Source organism: Mustela erminea, chromosome 19 (assembly GCF_009829155.1).
Source record: "Mustela erminea isolate mMusErm1 chromosome 19, mMusErm1.Pri, whole genome shotgun sequence".
In the NCBI taxonomy this organism is placed as follows: Eukaryota; Metazoa; Chordata; class Mammalia; order Carnivora; family Mustelidae; genus Mustela; species Mustela erminea.
In genome coordinates, this window is record NC_045632.1 from 44,486,445 (window position 1) to 44,500,603 (window position 14,159).

Below are 14,159 nucleotides of genomic sequence, written 5' to 3' on the forward strand. Positions count from 1 at the left end.
AATCAGTGACATAAATGGATCAATTAGAGTTTACTGAATGACCAAGCAAACAAACCAGCCAGTCAGCCCATTTTTACATTGTTCTCCTTTCCACCCAACACTGGGAAACACTGGTTTGCTTTCAGAATCTGAAAATCATTTAATTCCTCCATTTCTTCCTTCTTCCTAATAGCCCTAGGCTCTACAGTATTGCACCCACGTAAGACACTCTTGATCTTCTGAGCTTGTTTCCCTTTCTGCCTAGTTTTCATACACTTTTTCATATACTTATGTTAATAATTTCTGTTAACAGGGGCGCCTGGGTGGCTCAGTGGGCTAAAGCCTGTGCCTTCGGCTCAGGTCTGATCTCAGGGTCCTGGGATTGAGCCCGGCATTGGACTCTCTGCTCAGCGGGGAGCCTGCTTCCTCCTCTCTCCCTGCCTCTCTGCCTACTTGTGATCTCTGTCAAATAAATAAATAAAATCTTCAAAAAATGTTTTTCTCTTAATAAAGTTATTTGTTACAAGTAACGAATAACAAAAGTTATTAATAACAAAGTTATTTGTATTGTTACAGATAACAAAGTTGTTTATTTATTCATAAAGTTATTTCATACCTGTCCTAATTCTACTACAAAGATATTTAAGCAGTGCACTTACTTGGGATTTTGGTCAACTGAAATTCATAATGAACCGTTAAGTGAGTTGGTTAAACATTAATGCATAAATTATTAGCAACATAAATAGAAAACATAGATAAGACAATAGTCACTTCAATCCTGGTCGACCAGGGAAAGAATCCCTTAGAAAACAGTGCCTGGCTGGCTTAGTTGGTGGAGCATGGGACCCTTGTTGTGAGTTCAAGCCCCATGCTGGGCATAGAGTTCACTTAAAATAAAGGGGCACCTGGGTCACTTAGTCAGTTGAGCATCTAACTCTTTATCTTGGTTCAGGTCTTGATCTCACAGTCATGAGTTCAAGCCCCACATTGGGTTCCACACCCAGTATGGAGCCTATTTAAAATAAGAAAAAGAAAAGAAAAAAGAAAACAAAAGCAAAAGCAAAATTATTTCTCAATTTAAAAAAAGAGAAAGTGCCTTTCAGTACATTGTACAGGAACAATTTTTACCAACTGTTACATTAATCCTAACTAAATTTCACTTATTCCTTTGGGTAGATATTCCGGTGTGGTATAGTCTGTGATGAATTATGAAGCACAATATATCTCTCTTAAGCCTATGTTATTCGCAAATTTGATCTCTTAAGCCTATGTTATTCGCAAATTGGATGTAGTAACCACCTCCTTCCAGATTGAACCCATACATTTTTGGGTGCTGTTGCTCAGAGTCATCTGTTTTATTAAGCCTACCTTTCTTCATCGTGGTTATGAGAACTTTGTAAGATTTTCGTCAGATATTTTACTGAATTTAGGATAACTATATCTGTGGCATTTTCCTGACCTCTAATAGAAGAGCCTTAAAAAAGCAAATTTAGATTAGTGTGCAGCGTGGCCTTCATAATTTCACTTTTCACAAATAGAAGCTATGTGAAGAGATATTTTTATCCGGAGGTTTATTAGGAACAGTGAGAGACATATCTTGCTCTTGTGCAATTTCACTTGTACTTGTTCTATTTCTTTCTCTCTCTCTCTTTCTTTCTGGAAACATCTTTACTGATGTATAATTTAAATATAATGAAATTAACTCATTTAAAATATACAAATTCAGTAGTGGTTAGTTTATTTACAGAGTTGTGTAACTGTTACCATAATCCAATTTTAGAACATTTTACCATCCCAAAAAGAAAGCTTGTGTCCATTCTCACTCTCTTCTTTAAAATAAAAAAGAAAGAAAGAAGTGATTTTACTTTTGTTTTCTAATGAAGTCTTTCCTCAAGAAACTGCCTTTTCATTATGGATTTCCTGGTCTTGGTCTTCATAGTATGTGCTTATAAACCTAGAATTTCATTCCTTCCTTATTTAACTAGTTTAAAAGATAACACAAGGAAAATAGATAAAATGTCTTAACATGAAGTGGTTAGTACCAACTTAGGACAATTTTTCAATTTCGTGGATTTATTTATTTATTTATTTATTTGACAGAGAGACACACAGCGAGAGAGGGAACACAAGCAGGGGAAGTGGGGGAGGGAGATGCAGGCTTCCCACTGAACAGGGAGCCCGATGTAGTACTCAATCCCAGGGCCCTGGGATCATGATCTGAGCTGAAGGTAAACACTTAATGACTGAGCCACCCAGGCACCCCTCAATTTCATGGACTTTAAAGTATCTATGGTCTTGTTCAGGAGATCTTTCATTGGGTAGTGAATACTGTAAAACTGTAATTTGGATTGAATTTAGGAGTAAATGACTTCAGTATTAACAGCATAATTTACATTCCTATAATCTTTTTATGTCTTATGGGAAGCAGATTTAAGAGTAAGGCCAGTATTTGTGGTTGGGTTGTATAATTATAGCTTGGGGAGAGTTTCTTCAAGATAAGGGGGCAAAAGAAAAATTTAAATGAGGATTTAAGTCTTAGAGAGATTGTTTGGAGTAACAGAGCCAACCCAGTTATGTGTGAAATCAGAGCCTATGATGGTAATGACTGTATTAAATGCTTCTTCCCTTGGGTAGATATGATAAAATTTCGGACTTCTTTAATTTCCGAACACTTGAGTCAGTTAATCAGAAAATACCTTTGATGAAGGAATGAGTCCATGCTTCCTTCTAATTTACCTTGCATGTTACTTTGTTTGTTTTGGGGGGTAGATTGTGCGGAGAGCTAAGATATAATAAGTACTTAATTACTTTATAATTAATTACTTAATATTTAATTACAGTGTATTTTTATTAACATTGCTTTTATACCTCTCATATAGATTCAATTTTATACGCTTCTTTGGGAAAGGTAGAGTGTTTCAACCCACACAGTTTTGTTTTGCTTTGACTTCTTTAATAATTAAAGAAGTGGAGAAATACTTACTAAACTAGTAAAGTGCTATTGGTGATGAGCTATTACTAGGACTTTTTTTTTTTTTCCCTGATGGAAATATATTTTGATAGATCCTTTCTCTTTTCATCTAAGCTGTTTTTATTTTCATATTTTCTTTTGGTTTGTTTGGACAAAAAGGAAGGACTTGAGTATGTTTCTCTTTTATGCATAAGGAAGTCTTATTCTCGGCATGTATTGAGAAAGATTATTGTTTTAAAACCAATATCCTATGATCGTGGCATTTCTGTTTTAATCAGGTTCTCCAAGTGTTAGGTATTAGAGTTTTTCAAAAGACAATTTTCAGTTGATTCTGTGCTGCGAATAAAGATCATTTAATTGTAAAACTTGTAGTTTTAGCTTTCTTTCAGGCCATTCTTCCTTACACCTATCCATGTCAAAGTTGGTATACATAATTCAAAGATTAATTGGAAGGATCAAAGTATATATATATTCAGTGATCAGTAAACTAAAAGTATTGTTTGTTATCAAGGATAAAATGTCTTAGAGAGCTACCTTTGTTTTTTAATCCCTTATGCAAATGATTAATAAATAGTCTTTTTTATTTGTTGGAATGTTGGATTTCTTGGAATACTGGGCAAGTTCCTTAAACTCTTTTGAAAATGAGCATATGATTCTAAGTGGTCATTAGAAGTTCCTTCCAACATTGATTCTACTACCTTTACAAGATATTTTGAGAATTAATTTGTGCCCCAAACCATATAATAATAATTATAAAAGAATTATAAAAGAATTTTTAAAATAGTAGATATAAACGTAAATTTATGGACAGTGATTATAAAGTACCTTAAAAAGATATATGAACACAATAAAAGATAGGGATGCCTGGGTGGCTCAGTCGGTTAAGCGTCTGCCTTCAGCTCAGGTCATGATCCCAGGGTCCTTGGATAGAGGTATCCATCTTACTGCATTGGGCTCCTTGCTCAGCTGGGAGCCTGCTTCTCCCATTGCCTGAAACTCCCCCTGCTTGCGCTTTCTCTCCTTTCTCTCTCTCTCTTTCTCTCTGACAAACAAATAAAATCTTAAAAAAACAAACATAGAAGTAATTATAGTCTAATTTAGGCATTTATCCTTTCTGATTTAAGAGTATCCTATACTTGTGCCTTTCTAGAGTTTGGAGATAGCTCAGAATAAAAATATAATATTTCCTTGAGCTGTGACATTCCTTGTTTAGCTTTTTGGGGGAGAGAAAAATGCATTATGATAGTGAATTAAAGTATTTGCTATAAGGTGCTGGGTAGAAGAGTAAAGCTAGACTAGTGGTCTCATTGGAGAAGCCATTTTAAAGCTGGTAAGAGTATGATAAGTTACACTCTTATTATTACAAAGAAAGAGTTTGTACCATTTTGTGTTATTTGACATTTCTTATATTTTGTCTGAGTTTATTCAGTTCTAAAATTTAATAGCCTTAGCATCTTTAATATAAAGGAAGAGACCAAGAAGAAAACAGGGGACAGAACTAATGGAAAATTCACTCTTCAGTAAAATTGAATAATAAAAAAAAATTGCTAATAATTCTTTACAACAGTAGTTATATGGAGTTCTTTTTATGTGTGTGTGTGAATAATATAGTTTTCCTCCTGAGTGAAAAGACCTATTAATTTCATGTTCATGTATTAGGTTATTGACTTACACTCTTTTAAAACTTTTTTCTCCTTCCTCCTACAGAATCTGTCTATGATCTTCTCCCAAAGGAGTTACAGTTGCCTCCATCTAGAGAAACATCTGTAGCATCAATGAGTCAGACAAGTGGTGGTGAGGCAGGCTCGCCTCCTCCAGCTGTAGTTGCTGCTGGTATGCATTTCATTTTATTTTATTAAAGAAAACTAGTGTATTATCTGGCCAACATGAACAGTGCTGGCAAAGTTCATATCAAAAAGAGTGTGATTTGAGGGTTTTTTTAAAGAGGTTTAAAAATACACTTTTAACCTTAAAATATTTCAATGTACACTTCTTGATATAATTCTTATTTCTTACAATTTCACATTGGCACAACTATTAGTGCCATTTTTTTTAGGAGCTTATCTTCAACTGTGGAAATAAGCTTGAAGCTCTTTTGTTGACTGCATATAAAAAAGTTACATACCAAGCTATGGATAGAAAATTACATTTGAGTCCCTCCCTATTTAATTATTATTTTTAAAAATTTGCTAAAAGAGAAAAATGCTTTATTTTGTATAATCTGAAAAAGGACTCAAGTACTCAAGTCTCTTTTCTGTTTGTAGTGTGTTAATATAACCTTTTCCCTACATTTAAAAACATGTGACTTTAGATTTCTTTTAAATTCATTTGAAAGTAATGGAAGATTCGAATGTAATATTTATGTAAAGACATTTTGTAATATCAATGGAAAAGTATGGAAAATAATGTTTGAAGTTTATCAAGTTAATTTTTGCTCAGCTCTCAAATCATACACTTTGTATAAAATTGGTTCCATTTTTTAATGAACCAGAATAACAGATTGATGGATAAACAAATAGAAAAAAGTCTTGATTATTGATAAATTAATGAGTGCATTCAGTAATATTAGATTGCCCAACTGTATTTATTTTTTAGTTGGGTTTTAAACACTGCTAAGTATGTTCGGTTTAAAAAAGAAAAGGACAAAAATTATACACTGAAGTTTTATACCTCTAAGTAGAGGTTTCTTATCCAGTGATACCTCTCATCTTTTAAATGGTACTTAAAATCCATCACAGTGTTGTTTTCAGTAAATTCATTTTATTTCAAAAAGAACAGTGAAGTGGAAGGTTGTGGTTTAAATAAGGATTTGGTACTGTACTAGAACTTCATATATTTTATTATGCATTAACCAATGTACCATTAACCTTGTGTACGGATCTTTTTCCTGAGCTATGTACTCAGTGTGCAGCCTTCCTGATTGAGGGCAGGAAAACTTTAAACATAGCAAAGAAACTTATCAGCCCTGCTCACTGTTCATGTGTTGCCAGACATTTTCTAACAGATTCTGTGGATTTAACTGTGATCTTTTTAGTAATCAAATTGGTAAGAAGACCTGGTTTTACTTTATATCCACTGGGTTCTAAAATGTCCCTGAATATTTTTTCTGGAATTTAAAATTTTAAATATTGTTTAAAAATTGTATCAAATGATAAAATAAGAAAAAAAAAGATTTTTAATGAAATATTTCACTTTAAATCCACAAGTAGAAATTGACTAACTGATTTCTTTTGTATCTTTTGAGATTATTTTTTGGAGACTTATTGAATCTATATAGAACTAAAAGTCTGTTTCTTCTGTGCTTTTTAACATCTGTTGACAGTAGATCCAGTTCCTTTTAAAAGCTGAAAAAATGTCAGCGAGGTTTGGAAAAGAACACTTCCTTTTAAAATAATACCAAACTCAATTTCAAGTTTGTATATATAGATATTGAAAGTTCTTGAATTTGGGTCACTAATAGAATGTTGATCCTCCCTCCTTCCCTCTATTTATTTGAGAAAATCCTCTCCAGATAAATTAGATTGAAAGGCATGAGTTGAAAAATCATGAAAATAAGAGAATTGACCAAAGGAAGTATTCTGAAGTAATTAATTCTGACTAGATTGAGAAGTTATTGACAGAAGGTGAAGAGTGTAAGGAGGTAACATTGACAGCTTTCTTATATTCACATACAGAAAGTTTCTGTGATCTAAAACCAAGTCATTTGTAATTTTTTTTACTTAAATTTACTTTTAGTAACCAATATAATCTTATTCTAGGATTCTGTCTTATTAGTAGATTAGTGTTTGTCATATAACATTATAGGTAAGAGAGTTTAAATTACAGAATATTATAGGGAAATCAATTAGTTAGGTATCTTAATAGTATTGCTTTTTTATTTGACATATGAATATCTTCAGTGACATAACTATTGAAAGGTTTTGGAGTAAATTGCCAGTTATTCAGTGTTTCCTGGCCAAAAGACATGATGTCTAGGGAAAGGCACATTAATTTAGACTTCTGTGAGTTTTATTTTTAATCTATACATTTGCTGTTTAAATATGAAATGTATAAAAATGATGACTCTTGATGTAGTTAATTCTTCAGAGTTTTGAAGGAGCCGGATTGGCTGCTATCAGGTATGAGGGCCTGGTGGGAACAGACTTCTAGTTCTGCTATAAAGGTTTGTGTTTCACAAGTTCTAAATCAATTTAAATTTGGAAATTTAGAGGCTGGGCATATAGGTTTTCATGTACAGTCTTTATTAATTATTTAAAATGTGTTTCTCAGATTCACCAATCTAGATTTTTTTCCCTTCACATATTACTAAGGGAATGAGTAAACATGATGCTGCTAATCCACAATTCAGAATATTGGATAAAAGAGTATCTCAAACCTTTTTCTGCCTCTGCACTATTCACACTTTTTCATACTCCCATCAGTAACATCATTTTATCGGGTAAGTTCCAGGTTGGGGCTGGGGGAAAGAGGGCTTACTTCTACACAACTCCTTCCCTCTCCACAGGCCAAGTGTCAAAATGTGGGAGATACAGTTGAGAATCACCAGTCTGAAATTTGTACTCCTTCTCATTTTTTGAAGACCTCTGCTTTTGTCCCATTAGAAGGGTAGTTAAAAGTTTGAGGTTTAGAAAGGTAGTTAAGAGTTTGAGGTTCGGTATGTGAATGAATAAGTTTTAGAAGCACAGACTTTCAGAACAGTATTGTAGGTTCTCTGTAGTTAAGAAAGGGGCAATTTTCCTAACACAAGAAAGTTATCCAAATGAATTAATGGCATTTTTGGCAAAATAAGGAGTTGCTCAAGAAATGTGTATTGTGAAAGGATTCTTTTTGTTTGTTTTTTTTTTGGGGTGGGGATCATATCGTTTAGGTTAAAAGAACTAAAATACAAGTATTATTTAGAAGAACTAACACAAACAGTTACACCAGAGTTCAGGGAGTTTCTGTAAAGAGATATGGCAGGTATTTTTCTTAAATAACAGCTTTATTGATAAATAGCTTGTATAACCAATCACGTATTTTTAAAAATTTACTTATTGGGGTGCCTGGGTGGCTCAGTGGGTTAAAGTCTCTGCCTTCGGCTCAGGTCATGATCTCAAGGTCCTGGAATCCAGCCCCGCTTCAGGCTGTCTGCTCAGCAGGGAGCCTGCTCCCTGACCGCCACCTCCACCTACCTCTCTGCCTACGTGTGATCTCTCTCTCTGTCAAATGAATCAGTCTCAGGATACTGATCCTTGTGCACTTTTTAACCTGTACAGGTATACACACAGATCAAGCATGTATAATAGAAATACCTGTTGAATATCTCCACTAGTTAGATCACTGGAGGTTTTTAAAGGCTGTATTTTAGTTTATAACTTTCTGTGAAGTGATCCATTTAATAAATTTTTCCATTGGAAGAGAGAAACCTATTAAATAGTGCTTTGAATTTTATGCCACAGCAGTTAGTAAATCACAAGTAGCTAACAGGTATTGTCTATACTGAAAGAACTTAATTGAGTCTTATTTATATTGGAAGAGAGGATCCAAGAGAGCTACATTAATGTCCTGTTATCAAAGAACAGTTATGCTTTCATTTGTTTTAGACATCTTAATCATCTAATAAAATCATAAGAATTTCTAAACTATCCATAACAATAGAGCAGTACAAAAAAATGAGTAGAAGAAAATGTAAGTTACCATTTTTGAGTTCCTGCTGCGTAACAGAAATTGTGCTAGACAGTTCGCATATCATCATATCTCAGTTCTTCCAGGCATGAGAGACATTTCTTCTTTCCTGCTGAGGTCTAAGATTTTCTTCTTGCCATTATACTTCAGGGGATTGTATGCTATTATTTCACTTAGATAACAGTAGTTCCTGGACAAAGCTGTGTGTAAGATAATTGAGTTGGAAAAGCCATCTACCCCTTTAATTCTGGAAGTTTCAAGATCTATAAAATTGGAATATGATTTCTAGGAGAACATTAAGTTTTAATAACAATGATTCACAGCAACAGAATTACATAGTCCATTGAATTATAATTTATTTACTAGTGCTAGAAAGTATTTACAGTTATGTAATTTGTATTTTTTTGAGTTGAATACATTTTGAGGAGCAAATTTACTTTTGATTGCTGTCCTAAGTTAACTGTGTAAACATATTTCAGAATTTTGACCATTTATGTAATATACTACTCCTAAAATTAAACCCAAAGCTCATTAGCAGGAAAGGTGATTCACCTATGTAACCTGTGTGTTGATATTATGAGCTAAAATCTGAGTTGATCTTGGTTATTCCATTTGGCTATTTCTATTTTTTCTAGAAAACTGGACCACTTCCAGAGGGAAGTCAGATTCTAATTACAAAAAAGTTGCAAGTAGATTTAAAAATTCTACTCCTCATTCTGTCTTTTACTGAAATTATATTGTTAATCTAAAGGTATACATTTATACATATAGAAATATGTATGTATGTATATATAGATTTATGTTAACATCACATTATTAAAATGAAAAGCATTAGCAAACTTGGGACATAATGATTTATTCAGAAACAAGTAAGAATACAGGAGGCTATCTATATTATAATTTACCATTGACAAAAAGTACACATGCCTGTTGATTTATTCCTTAAATGTTTGCCTTTCTATTGTCCTTGTGATCATTTTTAGAAAACTTTATAAATATTTTGATTTATTCTGTTTCTGATGGAAAAAGCACATTTTTTATTACCTGGGTCTGTAGATTAGCATTTTAAAACTGCTCAGTGGTTCTCAACTTTCAATGGACAAAATACATACACAAAATAGTTTCTATTTTTATGTGTTTTGTACAATTTCACATTAATAAATTATTGGACAAAAGTGGGCTTACTTTCTTATATCACCAGTAAGATAATATCATAAGTAAAAGGTGTGGCCATACCAATTGCCATAAGTAATTATTTTATAACAGTTGTATAGAGGTGCCTGGGTGGTTCAATCTGTTAAGGTTAAGTGTTTGGCTTCAACTCGGGTTCTGATCTCAGAGATCTGTGATCGATTGGGCCCTGTATCATGCTCCATGCTCAGTAGGGGAGTGTGCTTCTTCCTTTCCCTCCCCTGCTTGTGCTCTCTCTTTCTCAAATAAATAAAAATAAAATCTTAAAGAAAAAAACCAATTAGTTTTATAAATAATACAGTGAAGTTATATAAATATTAGTCCAGCTGGGGCAGAAGTGAGGAGAATGGATTAGGGTAGAGCACAGCAAAAGATTTCACCTGTTTCTGTTAACATTTCTTCTCTTAAAAATAAAATCGGGTGCCTGGGTGGCTCAGTTGGGTAGGCGGCTGTCTTCAGCTCAGGTCTTGATCCCGGGGTCCCAAGGTTGAGCCCTGCATCGGGCTTCCTGCCCAGTTGGGATCCTGCTTCTTCCACTGCTACTCACCTCTGCATGTCCTCTCTTGCTCTCTCTGTGGAATAAATAAAATCTTAAAAAATAAAATAAGGGCATCTGGGTGGCTCAGTTGGTTAAGCTACTACTTCTGCTCAGGTCATGATCCTGGAGTACCAGGATTGAGTCCGGCATCCGGGCTTCCTGCTCTGCAGGGAGTCCGCTTTTCCCTCTGACCCTCCCCCATCTCATGCTCTGTCTCTCTCCCAAATAAGTAATAAATAAAATCTTAAAAAAATGAATAAATAAAATCATGTAGTAAAATGTTAGCATTGGCTAAAATGTGAGTAGAGGAAACATGGGTATTAGTTTTAAATATTTCATAGTTTTTAAAAACACCATGTTGGCAGATGATTAAAATAAGTCAAATATTCAATGAATTATGCTCTTAAGAAGTAATAAAGGGGGACACATGGGTGGCTCAGTGGGTTAAAGCCTGATCTCAGGGTCCTGGGATTGAGCCCCACATTGGGCTCTCAGCTCAGCAGGGAGCCTGATTCCTCCTCTCTCTGCCTACCTCTCTGTCTACTCATGATCTCTGTCAAATAAATAAATAAAATCTTAAAAAAAAGTAATAAAGGCATGAGATGTATTAGACACTTGATGAATTTATTTTTGGCATAAGTGAGGGTACATTACCTTTTCATCATTAAATTCAAGTAGGTGTTCATCAGTAGTATTTATTTAGTCCACTGAGGTAAAATTCATTTCCCGCATGTCATTTCTTCATAAAAAGGTGTTATTGTCAATTAAATTAAAAATAAATGAGAAGTCACCTCAAAGTGCCAAGCCTGTGTGGGCATAATCTAGATATAATCCCCCCACACATGTATTATTGTTTTATTTCTATGTATTTATTTTTCCCACAAATAAAATATAATAAAATTAGTATGGGTTTTTGGAATCATAAGACTCTAACTTGATTCTGATTGCTGTCATATCATTTCTATCATATAGATGGAATTTTGTGGAGATTAAATTTGTAAAATTACCTCTATAACTAGACACTAATACCAACTTTTTCTTAAGGTTATAAAGTTAGATATATAAAATACTTAACATTACCTGATAATTAGTGATTATTCAGTAAGCATTGACTTTCCTCCCACATGAGTTTCTCCTCTAATTTGTAAGGTTTTAAAAAGTAGGTCTTATTTAAATAAAAATAAGTTTTTAACCTTATTTTGCCTGTTTGTTTTCATTCTCACCTACTCTGTTTTTTACCTTTGAAATTCTGCCTGTCAGCCAAGGTAGAGCCACACATGGGCCATAATATTTACATTCTGACTTATTCTTTTATGTTGACACTCTCTTAATAGGAGCCCTTGTATAAAAGAGACATTGATAGAAGATGGTGAGTCATGGGGAGAACAGACATATCCCAAAGGGATGATTCTAAAAGCTGACTATTAAAGAGTTCTAGTTCCTAGAATTCTCTTACCACCTTTTTTTTTTTTAATGAAGTGATACTTTTGCACGATCAGGTATTAAAACTTCTGATAGAGTCATATATAACTTATCTTCTGATTTTTGCTTAGACGCTTTGTTTTGTCTACAGTTGGATCCTAATATCCGTTCTAATCCAGGCACAGGTGTAGAACCCAAGTAATTAAATTACTAGATTTTAATGATACAAATAGTATTTTTTTTTCCCTTTTTGGTCTCCTCTAAAAAAAATGAGAAGGCATTGGACTAGAGTTGACAGAAATACCTTTATTATTTAATCTAAGTATATTAGAATGTATTACATGATAAAGCATTGAGGTGACCTCCAAATAGCATTGTTCAGAACTGTTTTTCTCTAATTCATATCTAAGTTAATATAATGATAATCTCTGCTTTTGTCTTAACATAGCATTCCCTTTCAAGGAGTAAAGTAGTTAAATAGTTTTTTTTTCTTCTTCAACCTGTACTTGGGCTCTTTGACAATGTAATAAATATAGTTATCACCTAGTATAATTATTCCCTTTTATGTTTAATCTCGCTGAGATAAAGGATTCTTTCTGAGCTTCAGTGTCGTCATCCAGTATTGACCAGTGATGCCATCCAGTAGTATTTAAATCACTGGATGGTAGAAAACATCTTCCATTTCCAACAGGAAAGGATTTAAGGGGTGCCTGGGTGACTCAGTGGTTTAAGCATGATCCTAGGGTCCTGGGATCGAGCCCCACATCAGACTCCCGGCTCAGGGGGAAGCCTGCTTCTCATTCTCCCACTCCCCCTACTTGTGTTCCCTCTCTCATTGTGTCTCTCTCTGTCAAGTAAATAAATAAAATCCTTTAAAAAAAATAATTTAAAAAAACCCAAATTGCATAATATATACCTAGTACATATTTTACACTGTGCTTAAATACTTAGGATTGAAGAGGACAAAAGATATATTTAAATAATTGCTATAAATATCAGGACACTGACAAATTTTTTGAGCATTTTATTTTTTAGGACACATTCTTTAACAAATATCCTGTGAATAGGGGCGCCTGGGTGGCTCATTTGGTTAAGCATCTGACTCTTGATTTCGGCTCAGGTCATGATATTAGGGTCGTGAGCTCAAGCCCTGCATTGGGCTTTGTGCTGGGCATCGAGCCTGCTTAAGATTCTCTCTCTCCCTTTACCTCTTCCCCTCCCCGTACTCTGACAAGGTAAAAATAATTATTTTAGGAGAATTTAGATTAAAAATGGGAGAATAATTGTGTAATATTAGAACGCTGATTGGCAGTTTGATGGACTGGGGAAGAAAAAGATGGTTTCCAATAAATCGGTAATAACATGCTTTTCAGCTTCAGCAACAGTGCTAATTATTTTTTAAAATAGACCCTCTAGGATCAAACGCTTTATGTACATATCTAATCTGAAAGTGAAAAAGTGGTAACTTTTTTTGAGGGGTATGATGATATATGTGGAAGTTGGCCTGAGAAATGAAAAGATTCTTTTGCTGCAGAAATGCAGGAATTTCTGGTGCGCCTGGGTGGCTCAGTCAGTTAAGCAGCTGCCTTAGACTCAGGTTCCCAGGTCCTGGGATTGAACCCTGCATAGGCCTCCCTGCTCAGCAGGGAGTCTGTGTGTCTCCTTCTACCCCCCTGCTCATGCTTGAGTGCACTTGCATAAACGCGCACGCTCTCTCTCTCATAAATAAATAAAATCTTTAAAAAAATAAAATAAAATACAGATACCTCTTTCTGCTTGAGTGTTTTGGTCAGAGTATATTCTCTTCTACTCTTTAAAGGAATTTGGGTAAAGGCACAACCTAAAAACACCTGAGAAAGGGCATTCTGGCTTATGGATTAGATTGCATTAGTGAACAGGACAACAAATTGGTGAATATGAGTTAACAAAAATTTTGGGTAAGAAATTTTCCACATGCATTTATTTGGATATTGATAATTTTATTTTTTTTAAAGTTTGTTTTAAAACATTGCTTATTGTGGCATGTAAGCTTATGTTGGGTGGGAAGAGTACAAATGGAAATTGAAATTGTTAAACATGTAAATTAAATGATCAACCCTACAATTTTTGTTTTTTTGTTTTTGTTTTTGGTAAAGTAATCTGGATTGCTTATTTTATATGCTGGGATGCTAGTTGTTTTTTCTATTAATACACTTAACTTGCATTCTAGCTTCGCCATTCAGAGACAGGCATCGTGTGGTGGGTTGTGTGACAGTGTCTGTCAATAGTGAAGACAAATAGTGCCAGAGACACTTAACCCATCCAATCTCACCCAGGGTATAGGTCGGTCTCGTTTTCAGACTTCTTCATAAGTCTTTCTTTCTTTCTTTCTTTCTTTCTTTCTTTCTTCCTTTC

At 34.1% G+C, this 14,159-nt stretch overlaps 1 protein-coding gene across 4 annotated transcripts in view; it reads left to right on the forward strand.

The window, feature by feature from the left end:
- The window catches only part of NFAT5 (nuclear factor of activated T cells 5), a 114,544-nt gene that overhangs the window by 44,086 nt on the left and 56,299 nt on the right, over positions 1 to 14,159 (forward strand). For 3 of the 4 annotated variants that reach the window (XM_032326476.1, XM_032326477.1, XM_032326480.1), the window contains one exon: positions 4,658 to 4,783. In XM_032326476.1, the coding sequence (XP_032182367.1) occupies positions 4,658 to 4,783 (126 nt within the window). Of the gene's footprint in view, positions 1 to 4,657; positions 4,784 to 14,159 lie in introns of those variants that run through there. The other variant, XM_032326479.1, reaches the window with a different exon arrangement.